The following is a 16,070-nucleotide window of genomic DNA, read 5'->3' as shown; positions in this document are numbered from 1 at the left end:
CTATCACATTTGGGGGGGACCGTGTGTCCTGGGCCGACTTCACAAGAAGCTGTGCCGACATTTGTCTGAAACCCAGGGAAAACACCCAAACAAAACAGCCGGCGCGCCTGGATTCGAACCCGGGAAAGCTATGCCGAGCCATTTACCATCACATATTTGCGTCGTTTCGGTGCAAGAAGTGAAATATAAAGTGTCAAACGATGACATGCATAAAATCCTGGCTTAAAAACGATGTTCATTCGGAAAATTATATTTTACGGCGGTCTACTGATTTTTACGGAAATCTCCATACATCTTCTCTGACTGGTGTGTGGCAACACTGCACTGGCGGCACTAGCGGAAGGAAGACGCGATTGGGCGTGATCCGCAACGAGGCAATGGGATACTAAAACGAAACTATAAAGCCGTCAATTTTGCTATTTAACGAGCGGTAAGTGCATGTACGACGCATTCTCAGTCGCGCACAAGTGCCGCTGTGATGTGTGGAACGTCCGTAATGCGTATGTCTGTATGTTTTTGGCCGAATTGGACAATCAGCAAGTGTTCCAGCAGGCTTCGGTGCGTTCCTGGCACTACTGTTGGTCACCTCGTTGTATTGTAGGTCGAGTTACGCCTTCAAAAGATGATGGTTTTGCTTGAGGTTAGTATGAAGCTTACAATGCTGCATGGTTGTGCGCCCGTCACTATCTTAATAACCTTTTGAAGGCATACTCTTCCAGTTGTAGTTGAAATCAAACCGCGTAGCTCATGTAAAGTCTGTTGTTCCATTCTCAGAGTACACGGAGTTGGCGGAGATGACCTCCAAGCTCAAGTACAAACCAAGTGAGGTTATGGTGAAGTTCTTGAAAGAGCGCGTCGAATCGAACCAAGGTATCTCCCTTCAGAAGCTAACTGGTCACTTGTCGCAATTGCCCCCAGACGTGAGAAATAAATATGGCTGCTCAGTGAAATCCCTCAAGAGTTTCTTGCAGCAGCACCCACAGACATTTAGAATTGTGAATGATAACAATGTATGTGTGACGAATGGTGAAAAGAGATCTAGCCTCAAGTCGTCTCTTAACGGAAGTGTGGAAAGTATTCCAACCTCAACGTCAGACCACGGCGGAGGCAGTAGTGATGGTCCTGCCGAATCTGCCGATGAAGTCACCACCCTAAGCAATGTAAAAGGCAAAGTATATCGCCTCTTCAATGTGTTTGGCTTCATTTCGGTGACCTATCCCATCAAAACAAGTGTTTACTTTGATGTTCAGGCATTTGAAAATGGGGAATATGCAAACTTGAGTGCTTCCGGACTACAGCTTGGAGAATGTGTGGTGCTCGATGCCAAAGTTGGTCCTCGTGATTGTGAGGCCAAGTTTCGTGCTAGCAAAGTAGCAAGACTCGAGAACGCGTCTAATGAGAGCTCAACACAATCAATGCCACAGAACGTAGACACCACAGGGACTGTCCAGAAGGTCCAGGAGAAGTATGGATTTATCAAGTTTGGCCGCAATAACAGGGAGAGGGCATTCTTTCACCTGAATAACATCCACCGGCCACCTGGTGTGGAGATTACTGCCCTTCCAGATATTCTCACTGTAGATGACAAGGTTCGCTTTAAGGCTAAACCCAGCAAAAAGTCAACTGAACAGGTGAAGTGGGAGGCGACAGTTGTCTATGTGCCGCAGTTCTCAAAGAAAGGAGAGATGACGCCCGGTGATTCCTACTCTGACGATGAGAGTGGCAATGAAGTATTCATGTCTGATGATGAGTCAGATATTGCACAATTCTTGCAACAGAAATTGGAAGATAGTCATCACGATGAAAGTAGCCCAGCAGCCACCTATGACTGGGACAGGGCATCTGTGGAAGAAGATCCGCAGGTGGAGTGCAGCAATATGTCATTTGTTGGTGACTCCGATGAGTGGGATCAGTTGCCTAAACGTAGTGGGGAAAAAGGTCAATTTGTTCCCAAGACAGACACTGAGGGTGAGATCATATTTAGAGAGGAAGTAGTAAGGGCATCATCTGATGTGACATTTTGCAATGGAGAGCCAGTCGGAAGCCTTCTTTGGGAAATACGTGACAAAGAAGAAGTATTGTTTGATGCTGTTAGATCCCAAGATGGTATTTGGATTGCTACATTGGTGTGGACTGGAACAAGGCCTACGGTGCCCCCCGTGAGCAAAGACACTTTCTACAAGAGGCTTCGTGCTCTCGAGGGGGACAAAGTGAGCAACGACAATTCCTGGGATGATGGCCTTCAAGAGCAAAAATCCTCCACCAAAGGACAGCCATGCATTTCAGTTCATTCTGATGTCAAGGGGAAAGTAGTGAAAGTCATGGAATATGTGGGATACTGTGAGTTTCAGGTAATTGATGACCTTTGAATATCAAGCTTCTCATCACTTGTTCTGTAGCAGGGGTAACGCCTGACATAGCCCCAGGCATGTTCATGGTATTGGCCCTTCTATAGAATTCTCTTGGGTTCGTTAAAATTATATGCACATGACTCCCCTTTCATTGCAGTTTGCCCATGTTTTCAACTGCTTTTAAATTTCTGTATCTCATGCTTTGTTGGCACGGGCACAAGCTCCAGCTAATGGGTTAACAAAGCTAAGGTGAAACAAAAAAATTACTGTAGTCATCACAGCCACAAGTTAAGTTTTTGTACACAGAGTATAACTTAACTTAGAAATAGGAATATTCGTTTCTATTTCACTGGTTTTAGTACTGTATTTGCTTGCCTAATCCCCCCCAAAGTTTATCTTGTGGAAAAAAGAACTGAGTCTTATCTGCTGATGCAACGAGGTGTAATGCAATAGCATTGCTTCTAAATTGCTGAACTGTTAGGAAATTATTTGGATTATTTATCCATTGAACTCGCATCTTACATCATCAGCGAACCACAAACAATGACATATTGAACACAGAGTTTTGGTTGGATTGCTCATGAATTGCTTTTGAAACTGAAGATGTGCTCCAACATATGAGACTGGATTGTCTCTGCTTGGTCTCCACTTTTGTGCAGCAACATGTCTGACACGTCCTCGCCGATGGGCCAGCAATTAAGCAAGACGTCTTTTCACTTGCTGCTTAGGAGTTTCTCTCCCTGCACATTTTTTCTCTTCTGATTAATCAGCGCAAAGCAATTTTCTTAGTTGTCCCATGACAGTCTGTTCTAGGAAAACGTGGCACAGGTCACTGAACCCACAACTACCTGGTCTGACACTATTGTGCCAGCATAGAGCCCTCCAGTGAGTTTGCAGGCTACTTTAATTTGGTACACATCAACATTCTTCGAGTAGGTCAGTTTCACAGCTCCGCTCATGAGGTTGCCACAGTGGCGGTCGCGCAAACTAACGGCGCTACGTTTGGATCTTCCTTCACTTGCTGGGGCACTCCATTGCGTTGTCAGCAGCTGGTATCACCTTTGCATCGATGCTGCATGAAATGCGGTGTCCTTTTAATTAAAAAATTATCTGTTGTCGTCTGTGCCTTAGGTGACTGCGGGATAATCAAGTTTTATGCCGCCATGCAGATGCGTGCGTGAAAATAGAATGGTTAAATATTGGTCACAGAACAAGTGCAATTAGATAAGTATTTAAAGAGATTGAAACATTTAAATAATTTATTTTACTAAAGAACAAACTTTCGGATGGAGTCCGTCCTTCATCAGGTGCGATGAAGGACGAACTCCGTCCGAAAGCTTGTTCTTTAGTTTCAATCTCTTTAAATACTTATTTTATTCACTTGCGAGTGCGAGTACTTTTCCCATTTTTGCTTGTTAACAAGTGCAATTAGCGAGAAAAAAATGCCGAACTACTTGAGCCACTATTAGCCTTTCTGTAAATAGTGTAAACAAAGGAATTTTGCAATGATGGTCTTGTTTGCCCCATATCAGAGTACTTTTTTGTTATCATGAAGACACTGCTGTTCATTTTCTTGTTCCCCAGCCAAATAAACGCATCCCATAGAACCTGTCTTACTGCTAACAGTATTGTATATGGTGAGGAGGAAATGGCTAGATATGTGATAGCAGAATCATCATTATTGTCGCACCATCTTCTAGTTTGCAGCTGCATGAGCCTGTTTCTATCCACTAGTTATCATTATTTCTTCCCCGATATGCGAGATATACACTGTGCTTTTTTTTTTGTTTGTTACAGGTTTGTATTAAAAAGATATGAGAGCAGCACAGATGCCGTTTTTGCGACCCGATTATACGGTCAGGCGAACATTCTGACAGAGATGGTGTACATCCTAATTGCTGACTATCTAAAATACAGTCAACCCTCGGTTTAGGAACGTTCAATCTGTGAATTCCCTCGCTTTATGAACACTTCGTTGTGAAACCAACCGTATTCTTCTAGTTATGTAAGACCTCGATTTATGAATTCCCTCGTTTCGTGAATGTTTTTTCGAGAAACATTTGCTGTTCATATATCGAGTTTTGACTGTACATTTAATTAATCTTTGGCATAAATGTTTTTCGGGAAATATGAGGTAGCAGAATTGCTTCTAGTCTTCTTTAATGCCACATTATTTTTTAGAAATCCCAAAATTGTATCACACCAATGTACAACTTGGCGCAGGATACATCAAAGTGTACCCAGCGCCAAATTTTATCATGCAAATGAACCAAAATATGGTGATGAATATTTCAATGTATTTGCTTGTTTCAAGATTTCTTAAAAATAGTGTGACTTTGGATAACGACTGGCTCTGATTTTGCTATTTCACATCGCTTTCTTTGACAACCTATAATGAAAAAGATAATTAATGGATCTTAGGGAATTAGTCAGCTTGTAGTTACATAATGTTGTTGACAGAATGTCCGCCTAGCCAAAAATCGACCTACAAGACCGGCATTTATGCTGCTCTCATAGCATTTTTATTAAATATAGGCAACGAACAAAAAAAAGGTGCATGTAGAGGGTATGTCATTGGAAGTGGACCAATATTTTTGTAAGTCTAAATTGTGTTTTTCCTTTAAAATTGCATCGCATTTACCTGTTTGTGATCTGAGCTACCATTGCAATTTCGACGGATAGTGCTAGTCTAAATGAGTTTACGAATCAGTCTTGTTAGCTAAAAAAAAATGTGTTGGTGGTTTAAATTACAAAATGGTCAACCAAAGCCCTCTGAGGTCTCTAATTCACAAAAATGGAAACCGCAGGACTTTATTCTACAGCTTTCTAAGTGAAACCACTGGCACATTTTCATTAATTAATGCGATTAATTTCATAAACTCATTAAGGCTAGCTCTGGATGTTCAAATTATATTACATATACGTAGCCAATGTTGCAAATAGGTGTATGTGGTGCAGTTTTGGAAGCAAATTACAACTTGGATTAATAAAAATGTTAAGACCTCTCTGGTTGATTTACTGTGCAATCGTGTTTCAATACCCCTCACATGACTGCAGGTTGTAAATCAGGGACTTGATCGATGACCATCACAATCGCAGTGCACGCGTTCAGTTACCAGTTCCGTTCATCATGCAAATGCACGGCAGCGCAGTGCGAACAGATTTCATGTTAAAGTACAGGCCCAACTGAAGTACCATTGATTTACTCTCGGTGTACCCGAATTGCAATGCTGTGACAGGCAATACGCAATAATTAAGTGCGGATAGGTGTACGACACAGCATTGTTTCCTATACCTGTAGCAGACGACGTACAGGACACGGAGAAAGACACGACCGCAGCGCCGTTAGTTCCTGCACCTCTCACTGCGGCCACGAAATTGCACAGGCGGCTATGGGGAGCTTCGAAGCTGACCTACTCTAAGAACGTTGGTATGCATCGCACAATCTATTGCAGCGGAGTGCTACCAGTGAGTCACAAAACCCAGAGAATCCTGCGGGCTATTACCATAATGCTGTCGCACTAAAAACATGGTAGTTACGCAAGTAAATGTACGCTCATTGGATGTTTGGTTACAGTTCTATAATATGAGTCATTTACAGTAGAGTGGTCCATATTGGTGAGGTGCAACTTGAAAAACTGATGATTCACTGTGTGGTTTTTAGGTGAACAACACGACGAGAAAAGAACAGTTTATGAGTGATCGCTTCTACCAAGATGGCAAGCCATGCAGTGATCTGACAAAAGTGTTGCGGGTTGGGGATGAAATTTGGTTGGAGTATATATTGGGAGTGGATGGAACAGAAGAAAAACTCCACTTGGACCTTTGCTGGCAAGGGCCTCGTCCCCCGAGAGTGGAACCGCAGATGACCCCTGAGCAGTTTGCACAGGCTCTTGGCAATTTTGGTACTTCCTTGGAGGATGATGATGATGATGATGAAGACCTGGCTCCCTTCCAAGGCATTTCTCAAGAGGAAGAACCAGGGTACATGTCGGTTTTCTCCAGTTTTGGCCCCTTTGTTGCATTGTGCAGTGGTATGAATGAGCTGAGTTTGAGTGAAATAACATTTTTTTATTATTCAAAACCCATGATGATCAGGAGCGATCACACAGAATATTTTCCCCAAGTGTTGTCTTATCAATTTAATTCTATAAAAATACCTTGAGGAACTGCCGACATGACCTCTGAGCAAGCCACCTGGTCCTGTGGTGTTCATCACGGAGTGACACTCTTATGGGCTCTCAGAAGGAGTTTCAGATCAGACACTACAGGCATGCTCCAAGTCAGGCACGGTTATTGTCGTTTGCAGGAATGCTTGTTTTTTGTGCAGCCATAAATATTTGTGTAATGCAATGCTATGTAGGAATGCATGACGTACATGAGGGAATACAGCAAAAAGAAATTGTTGTGTTGAACGCTGTATTTATTGTAAACCTAAGACAGTGCCTATGATAAGCCTGCCTTTCAGGCACCTAAGAAAAATGTCACCCCTAATTAGGGTTGCCACCCGACCAGCTCTGCCTGTTGCCAATTGAAAGATTATGCCGTCAGCCTTTTGCCCGTATTTGCAGCTCAAAGCCCTTCATAGAGGCTTTTCCAACAGCAGCTCCAACTTAGTGCTTAGATCCAACTCTGCCTTCACCAGATAAGGAAACTGGGCCATGGACACGGGGTCGGCAACCATGGTCTTTTCAGTACCCACACTGGTCTGTCAACTTGTGTCCATGTTTCTGACCTCCTGACAGCCTTCTCAAAACACTGGTACAATGGTCTCCTGGAACTTTTTTCTCCAGATGTTCATTATATTCTTTGGTTTGGGGGGACAGAAACAGCCTTTTATTTCCCTCACCATTTCTCCTCTCCCTTGGCTGCTACTCTTCGTGCCAAAAGGTGGCAACCCTAACCCCTAAGGCCCCGCATGCCCTGTCATGCATTGAATAGCTTATTTGTCAGGTGTCTCTTTGCACTGTTCTCTTCATGCTCTCTAGCTCTGGTGCAGCTCAACTCTAACCGTAGAGGTAGATGTAGAGCATAGGTTCCCAAATGTCCTTCAACAACTTTCGAAAAGTCCCAAGGAACCTGCTTGCTCTTACTGCGACAAGAATAAAGCTGCCATAAGCAATTCGAAAGTGCACTTACGCAAATGCAGAGACATCTACCGTCAAGGAAGAGAGGAGCTGAAGCTCCAACCCTCACTCATGACCAGACAAAGTACCCAAAACTGAGCAGAGAACAGCATGCATTGAACCAGACATCATCATAACGGCTGGAGTGTCTACGACTGCAGACGAAGGAACGGACCAGGCAACACTCACCTTGAAACTAGAATTAACGTTTTTTCTCACGGGTACACGCTGATGATGAAGATGGAAGCAGCTAGTTGCGCTACAGATGTTGTTGCGAGACAAAAGGCAGATCAGGTGAGGATGTCCAAGATGATTGAGACTGTGCTGATGCTGAGTCGAAGGAGAAGAGTGCTGATGAGTTGTGCGGAAGATCAAGGAAGGCGGGCTTGAGGCTGTCAACAGGCACAGTTTGATGGCCTCCATTGACATCTATTATGATGTTAGATTCGCGTCAATGTAGTGTGCCATACCTGAACCAGAACTGAACCAGAGCCAAAAACCGTTTTTTTTTTCTTTTTTTCTTTTTTTCTGAATCAGAATTGAACTGAAACAGATCTGAAGTGGTTACCGGTTTGCAAAACTGTTCAGGTGAAATGTTTCTTGGGCAAGCCAGTCCCCAGTGTTCCCACTGCAAACCGTGTAGCAGAGTTTCAATGGTTCCACTGCATTTTGAAAACCTTATTTTGAGACAAGCCAAAACGCACATGAACGAGGGTTCAATGTGGTGCTGATATCCTTACAGCATATGAAGTTTCTTGTGGCCGCTTGAAGTGGTAGGTTAGAGATGGCAGTATGTCGTGGTTTAGATTTTTTGGGGCACCTCGAGCACAGCTTTTGTTTCAATAAGTAGTATTCATCATTCATCAAATGTTGCTGTAGTGCTTTGGGCAAGTGAGCTCTCTTCGAAGGAGAGTACAATATACCATTTCGCCAGGTATCACAGTCTGCCCTTTCACTTTTGTCCTGTAACTTACATGTCGAGGCTATCTACAACACACTGAACGCTTTGTTGCTGTGCTACAGTTGTCAGTCAAATTTCTTCATGCAGGATACAGTCAAGCCTGTAAATTTTGAATTATTGCCTATATCAAACAATCAAAATATCCCATTGAAGATTACATTTAAAAGTATAGCACAGAAATACGCTTTTATCGAACTTCCATCCTTCTATACCGGGTGATACACGATAAATGACAGTATGTTACCTCACAGAGAAAAAAAAAGCAACACAGTAAAAGAGAGGAAGTGGCTGTACTGGTGCGGCACGTCCCCCCCCCCCCCCCCCAATCCGTCGCGTCACCCGGTGCGAACCACACCCCCGAGTGACACCGCCGACTATGCGTAAGGTGCCTTGGGACTTTTTGAGAGTTGTTGAGTTCCCCGAGATGAAAAACTTTGAGAACCTATGCCGTACAGCATACTATGGTGAAAAACGTAAGCATCACACTACACTATCTGGTTTCTTTGTCTTCTTTTTAGGGCACAGTTGGAGCAATTACAACTACCAGACTGCCGAACGTATAATGCAAAGGAGCCTGAGAACTTTGTGGAATCCTTGTTGCCAGAGAACCGCAAGAGGGTATCACAAGTGACACACAAGCAGGAGGAGGTGGCTGCTTTTCCATCTACAGCAGTGGTGCACACCTGTGGCTGCACCATGTACAATGCTGGTACATGCTCTTTTCGTGTTGTATTTCTCAGCATATAATGTTAAGTTTCCTACCGGGCAAGAAGCCCTTCAAAATAGGGTTATAGTTGTATTAGATGCACACTCATTCTATGCTCGAGGTGCACTCCTGGGGCCCTATTCTCGTCAAAAGCAATCCATCTGATTCCTTTCTCTGTAAGTTGTCATTGGTCACCAAACAAAGGAGGCACGAACAATAAGAATGGAATGCCACATGCTGTGAACCAATGTTCAAGCATGCAATTGGTTGTTCTAGCAGGGAATCGTCTCACGAGAACGCCCTGTTGTGACTGGTCCGGAGCCAGTCATCTTGAAATAGCAATCGTGCAGAACTTTGAAATTAATATTTAATCATATCTGTGATGCGCTTTTGCGAAGGTCTTTCACCGGTTCTGCAAGGAGACAAGATCGTTGACATAATGGCACACAAATGATACTAGTGCAGACGTTTATGAGATGGCGCTTGCGTTCCCAAGTGGGAAATAAAACCATCAATATCATCAGTTTAACCACGGTCACTCAATACTCTTTCTGGTCTGGAAACTCCGCTTGAATACAATAGACAAGGTCACTTAGGGACAATTTCTCCCGCATGGGGTGGTCGCGTCGTTCGGGAGGAGACACCCTCGTGGAGCAGACGACGTTTCCATAGCGCTGTGTGTTTTTAGGGAAGATTTGATCAACTACTTTTTAAAGTTCATTTCGGGTTTAGAGCAGAAATAATTCTCGAATAGGTTCACGAGTTCAGCCCTCACATTTTAGTTCAGTTAGCGTAAATTTGCAGATTTTCCGCGTAGATTGCAACTTTCGTTGTTGTGAAAAAATTTGGAACCCGAGAAAAGGACAGAGGAGGGACGACACGACACGTTCTCGAACACAGCAAACCCTTTAATAACAGCAACACCTACGTACCCAACAACTTCCGAATTGGTGGCGAGGGAGCAACCGACGCCACACTTACACAATTTCCCCTCGTGACAATCTCTTTGTACTCCTTTAACAGTCTGTTGCTCCCTCGCCACCAATTCGGAAGTTGTAGGTGTTGCTGTTATTAAAGGGTTTGCTGTGTTCGAGAACGTGTCGTGTCGTCCCTCCTCTGTCCTTTTCTCGGGTTCCAAATTTTTTCACCATGTACCAGCTGGCCTGCACCCTTGCCCTTTTGCCATTTCGTTGTTGTCTTTTTCTGACACGGAAAATGTTGACTTTACTCTCACTCATATCTCTCAATGACGGTTGAGAAACATATTAATTCATTCTGTTACACAATCACACAAACTAGTGATGTGTTATAAAGTAATTCCGCTTTCAGTAGGTATTTCGTGGGGGAGAAGCTTTCCAAATGCGTGGTTTCCTCGTAGCATGCAGTTTGTTGCAATCTGAGCAGAGATAAAATTAGGAGGTGATTCTATTTCACAGAAGACATAAGACTTCAGAAGACGTACTTATAGAAATCCTGCGTTGTAATCATGATCATCTGAAAGTCGTCTCTGGTGGTATGAGAGACGGGAGGTACACATGCTATAAATCGCATGACTCGATCGTTTTCGGTGAAGAAAAAAACTTATGTTGTTTTTCGATGTGGTTGACAATAACTGATCTATATTACACTATTAACGTACTGTAGATATCTTTACACACTTTGGGAAGATGTATCGACTTAAGATAGCGATGGCTCTCATGCGTTCCCTTTAAACATAACGCACGTGATCATCCCACGATAATATTTCTGAAGAACCCTTCAAGTATTCCTACTATTTTTGCGGCTTGAACTGACTGACCAACCAGTTCTAATAAGGAGATTTCAACATGATTTAAGCCGGGTTACTAAATTAACAAAATAGAATTTCTGCTTACTGAAGTGTGGCCCTAATAGCACTTTTCAGCTATAGAAAGTGGCTGACGAGATTCAGGTGTCAAATTCATCGCATTGGAGATAGCCTCGGCGTATCAGTCAGATCAGTTCCAGGACGTTCCAATGCACAAACTATTTAAAATGATAAAATTGTAGCGGCGTGTGCTGCTACAGAATGAAGTTTTATGTGGGAACGGCCACTGTTCTCATAGCTCGGAAATAAATTTTAGGACTGGCCAAGAACTACATTTACAAGAAAAACGTTGCAGTGTCTGGTGACAAATAAATATAATAACCGGAAAGAGATAAGTAAAGAGAAATGCAGAAAAATTTAATGAGTCAGTCTTTCGCTTGAAAGTTATGATGAAGCCAAAGAAACAATATTTTGTAGCACTATACACGGCCATGAATGAGCTCTAGAGTCTGTTGTGTATAGACCGCAGAAAATTTTCACGTATTGCAGATCAGAAAGGAAAAAGAAAAATGAAAACGTAAAAAGTGAAAACATCATCCCTCCCTCTCCCCGCTTTCGATTCAGCAAAGACGAATATATGAGCCGGTATGTAAATGGGTGCGTAAACGAGTAAACAGGCCTGCTGAGCATGGCCAACCTCTCTTTTTCCTCATAAACAAACAAGCAAACAAACAAACGGGTATAAGCTAACTTCGTTTACTGCTGCATCATTCCTCGCAAGTTGTTCCATAAGAAATGTTATTGTATTGATATCATGTTGAAAGACCTATCATTTGAAAATTTTACGGTTCTTATAGTGTTTATTGATGCTCCACAAATCACGCTCATCGCAGTACACCTCCAATAAGTCTATTAGCGAATGATTTGTATTTATTCCTGTATACCAAGTCATCGCTGTTTTGTAGACAAAGAAAAAAATACTTTCATTCACTTCTGGTAAAGTTAAGGCTCCGAGGAATATAGACATTCCAAAATGGTGTGTGCTCGTATCAGTCTCCATCATCTGTGTAGATCATTCTTACACACGAACAGAGTGCAAAGATCGCAGTAAATTTCATGGATATTTGAAAAATTAACCTCTGTTTACGCACGCAAAACGCAAGCACCAAAAAAGAAAAAGTTCTCACTTCCAAACACCCGCAGAAACACATGCAATCGATACGCACAGGCAGCGGCGGACACGAAAGTCTCCTTCCGAGCGACGATGCGCCGCCACGTGTCGTCGGGGCGCCCTAAGCGAACTTTTCGCGGGAGTTTCCTGACCAGAAAGAGTATTGAGGGACCGTGGTTTAACTGAAAATGGAATTGTTGGACTTGCACTTTTATATGTGCTTATGATTACAACATGCAGATACAGTCAACCCTCGTTAATATGACCAAGGCTGTTCTCGTGGATTTTGGTCATAAAGCGAATTGTCATGTTAACGAGCAACATGGATGATGCTCCAGGTAATCCCTTCGTATAGGAAGTCTGTTTGACTCTGTCTCATTTATTCAAGATGCAGATATTGCAGCCACAGTATTTTAACTCAATTTATTTTATTTTACCAACACAATTTATTATTTGCATCCTTACAATTTATTTACAATTTATCAACGAAATAAGTCAGTTACAAGCATCTACTCTGTCAACATGTAGCATATCCGCTGACTCAATTTCACGGGCGATGGTGAATACATACCGCACGTACGTCATCCCTGGACCACTGGACTTGTGGGTCAGGAGGATGACTCGGTAGAAGCAAGGTCATGACTTTGGCATTCACAGCATGTACGCTTTCCCGAGGCCACTGGACTCTTGGGTGAGGAGGATGACTTGGTCTGTGGTGGACGGGCACAATAACTGGGGAAGAATACACATGTTCCGCTCAGTTCGTCCCCGAAATGTTGGTCATAGTCAGATTATCGAGTTGGCATAATAACGAGGGGTCTTTACACAGGTCCTCCATCAGGAACAAATGGTTCCTCGGAAAAGTGGTCATAAAGTGAGGATATCATATTAACGAGTGTCATATTAATGCATGTCGACTGTATACGTCAGTAAAACCTCAAAACAAACACGGATCATTATATCTTTCCGTTGTAGTGTGCGCTGCCGCTATTTTGTCTATTGCTTCAACGTAGTCATGCTCATAGCAGTTGATTACTTTTCGCTGTTTAAAGGGACGGTCTCGTACACCCTGGCCCATCCACAAAGCGTACCGTTCGATTCCTCATTGCTGAAAACGTAATACTGTGAATTCGCTCGTCCAGAATCTGTCGACCGTCACGCATTCAACTGTTAGCGGCAACGGTGGCCAAAGAACTGGATAAGCAGTATTGAAAGGCTTTGTTGATAATAGCCAAAAGTGATGTGTACAGAAATTGTCGGCACCGCACGAAACGGCAGTCCCGCGTACCTCGGTAGTATTGCGAGAAGGAAGTGCTTGACCCAGCAGGCTACATCAGTTTGCTTTGCATATATAGCCTCTCTAAGGTATTATCCCTACCGGAGCAGTATACCGCCAAACTATGCTCAATAATGTTGTCTTGTACCCCTTCAGTAGCTGACACTAACTGGTGAGAGTGGCACTCCTTCCTGTGCCAGAATTAACACCTATTAATGGGTCACAAATATAACAACTCAAATTTGCAGGCTTCACAGCTCTATTTAATTTTTCCCTGCACATTGCTGATGTGAGAAAAGTATTGCATAATATAAATATGTAAGTTATATCCACGAATCAGTGCTGTGATTATATGATGTTCAAGCTGCAAAAAACAAGACAACCTTGTTGACAGGACAGAATAACAGGTTGCTCAGAGCTTGCTGCTTGAACATCATTATGACTACCCGATACCAATTTTAACACAATTGGTCAGTGCTGTGGACGTACATTGCAATAAGGTACAATAGAAGATGACTACATAAACACTCAACTTCCACAACCTTTATAATCAACGTGCTGGAATATGTTAGCTTGCAACAGCTGACAGCGAATCAAAATCTGAGTCAGCATTGGCTCATGAACACACCGGTGTAACATGAGCCAAAATAAGACTGACGACATGTCTGCAAGTTGCAAACCGCTGTTCCATCTTACAAATTTTGCGTGCACGTCTAGGTGTTTTTCATATTTTGTAAACATTTCCACATCTTTCATATTCAACGTGCTGGACATGTTAGTGTGCAACCCCCGATATCGAATCAAAATCTGAGTCAGCATTGGCTCATGAACACACCGGTGTAATATGAGCCAAAATAAGACTGACGACATGTCTGCAAGTTGCGAACCGCTGTTCCATCTTACAAATTTTGCGTGCACGTCTAGGTATTTTTCATATTTTGTAAACATTTCCACATCTTTCATATTCAACGTGCTGGACATGTTAGTGTGTAACCCCTGATATCGAATCAAAATCTGAGCCAGTATGGGCTCATGAACACACCGGTATAATGTGAGCAAAAATAAGACTGACGACATGTCGACAAGTTGCAAACCGCTGTTCCATCTTACAAATTTTGCGTGCACGTCTAGGTATTTTTCATATTTTGTAAACATTTCCACATCTTTCATATTCAACATGCTGGACATGTTAGTGTGCAACCCCTGATATTGAATCAAAATATTAGCCAGTTTGAGCTAATGAACACACCGGTGTACTATATGCAAAAATAAGACTGACGACATGTCGACAAGTTGCCAACCGCTGTTCCATCTTACAAATTTGTTGTGCATGTCTAGGTATTTTTCATATTTGTTAAGCATTTCCACATCTTTCATATTCAACGTCCTGGACATGTTAGTGTGCAACCCAATATTGAATCTTAATCTGAGCCAGTATGAGCTCATGAACACACCCGTGTAACATGAGCAAAAATAAGACTGACGACATGTCGACAAGTTGCAAACCGCTGTTCCATCTTGCAAATTTGTATGCATGTCTAGGTATTTTTGATATTTTTTAAACATTTCCACATCTTTCACATTCAACGTGCTGGACATGTTATACCCCTGTCAGACGTACTAATTTAGTGTCACTTTCAGCGAGTACACTTGCAGTAAGTGTCATTCTTTCGGAGTCACACGGCATCTTTTAGTGACACTAAATGCAAAGTACACTTACGATGAAGTGAGTTTGCCAAACTCACTTCACTTTGCCTGCGACAATCAAGTACGTAGCCTCCACTGCAGGGATTGCGTAACAAAAAGCTTATTTTTGGAAAAGGAAAGAAACAACCCAATCGGAATTTATTTTTGGACAAATTTGTTAAGACAGCGCTGATTTGTATAAGAAAGACGTAAGGATTTTTGGCGTGATTTACCGGTACTCTCGTTCACAGACTGCCCAGTAGAGTTCGTAATCCACTTCGCGGCAGCCATATTTGTTGACATTGCACGGTGGTTAAGCGTTGCCGGCGAAATCGCGAAATACTCGCAGTGAAGCACTGAATAATGGAAGACAAAAAAGACAGGGCATCGTGGTCTGAGATAGAAACCTATGCTATCAGAACATGAGAGGACCAAGCGAAACGCGAAAGTGTATGCTGACATCGCGGGCCAGTTGCACGCGCAAGACATAGTAAACACCACCAAAGAGGTGAAGAAGAAGAATGAAAATTTTGTCAAATAAATATACTTGTGTTGGTTCGCAAGAATTATATTTATGACGTTCAATCGACTTCAACTGCGAAGAAAATCTTTATGAAATGTTTCTGGACGTAAGAAAAATGATTTTACCAAGAAAGCATGGATCGCCCATCGTCATCACCATGACTGCTTAGTGACACTTACTTATGCCGTGTAGCAGGAGCCTAGTGAAAGTGACATTACAGGACGGAGTGCACTTCAAATAAGTGACACTAAATTAGTACGTCTGACAGGGGTATTAGTGTGCAACCCCTGATATCGAATCAAAATGTGAGCCATTATGGACTCATGAACACACCGGTGTAACATGAGCACAAATAAGACTGACGACATGTCGACAAGTTGCAAACCGCTGTTCCATCTTACAAATTTGTCGTGCACATCTAGGTATTTTTAATATTTTTTAAACATTTCGACATCTTTCATATTCAACGTGCTGGACATGTTAG

The 16,070-nt window shown here is 42.6% G+C and overlaps 1 protein-coding gene across 4 annotated transcripts in view; it reads left to right on the top strand.

The window, feature by feature from the left end:
* The first annotated feature begins 318 nt into the window (after positions 1-318).
* The window catches only part of LOC135396539 (uncharacterized), a 31,787-nt gene continuing 16,035 nt past the window's right edge, over positions 319-16,070 (top strand). For 2 of the 4 annotated variants that reach the window (XM_064627577.1, XM_064627574.1), the window contains exons 1-4: positions 319-640; positions 775-2,351; positions 6,016-6,335; positions 8,957-9,147. In XM_064627577.1, the coding sequence (XP_064483647.1) occupies positions 795-2,351; positions 6,016-6,335; positions 8,957-9,147 (2,068 nt within the window). In that variant the 5' untranslated portion in view covers positions 319-640; positions 775-794. The remainder of the gene's footprint in view (positions 641-774; positions 2,352-6,015; positions 6,336-8,956; positions 9,148-16,070) is intronic. The other 2 variants (XM_064627575.1, XM_064627576.1) reach the window with 2 other exon arrangements.

Source organism: Ornithodoros turicata, chromosome 6 (genome assembly GCF_037126465.1).
Source record: "Ornithodoros turicata isolate Travis chromosome 6, ASM3712646v1, whole genome shotgun sequence".
NCBI lineage: Eukaryota > Metazoa > Arthropoda > Arachnida > Ixodida > Argasidae > Ornithodoros > Ornithodoros turicata.
This window is presented reverse-complemented; position numbering and strand designations above follow the sequence as displayed.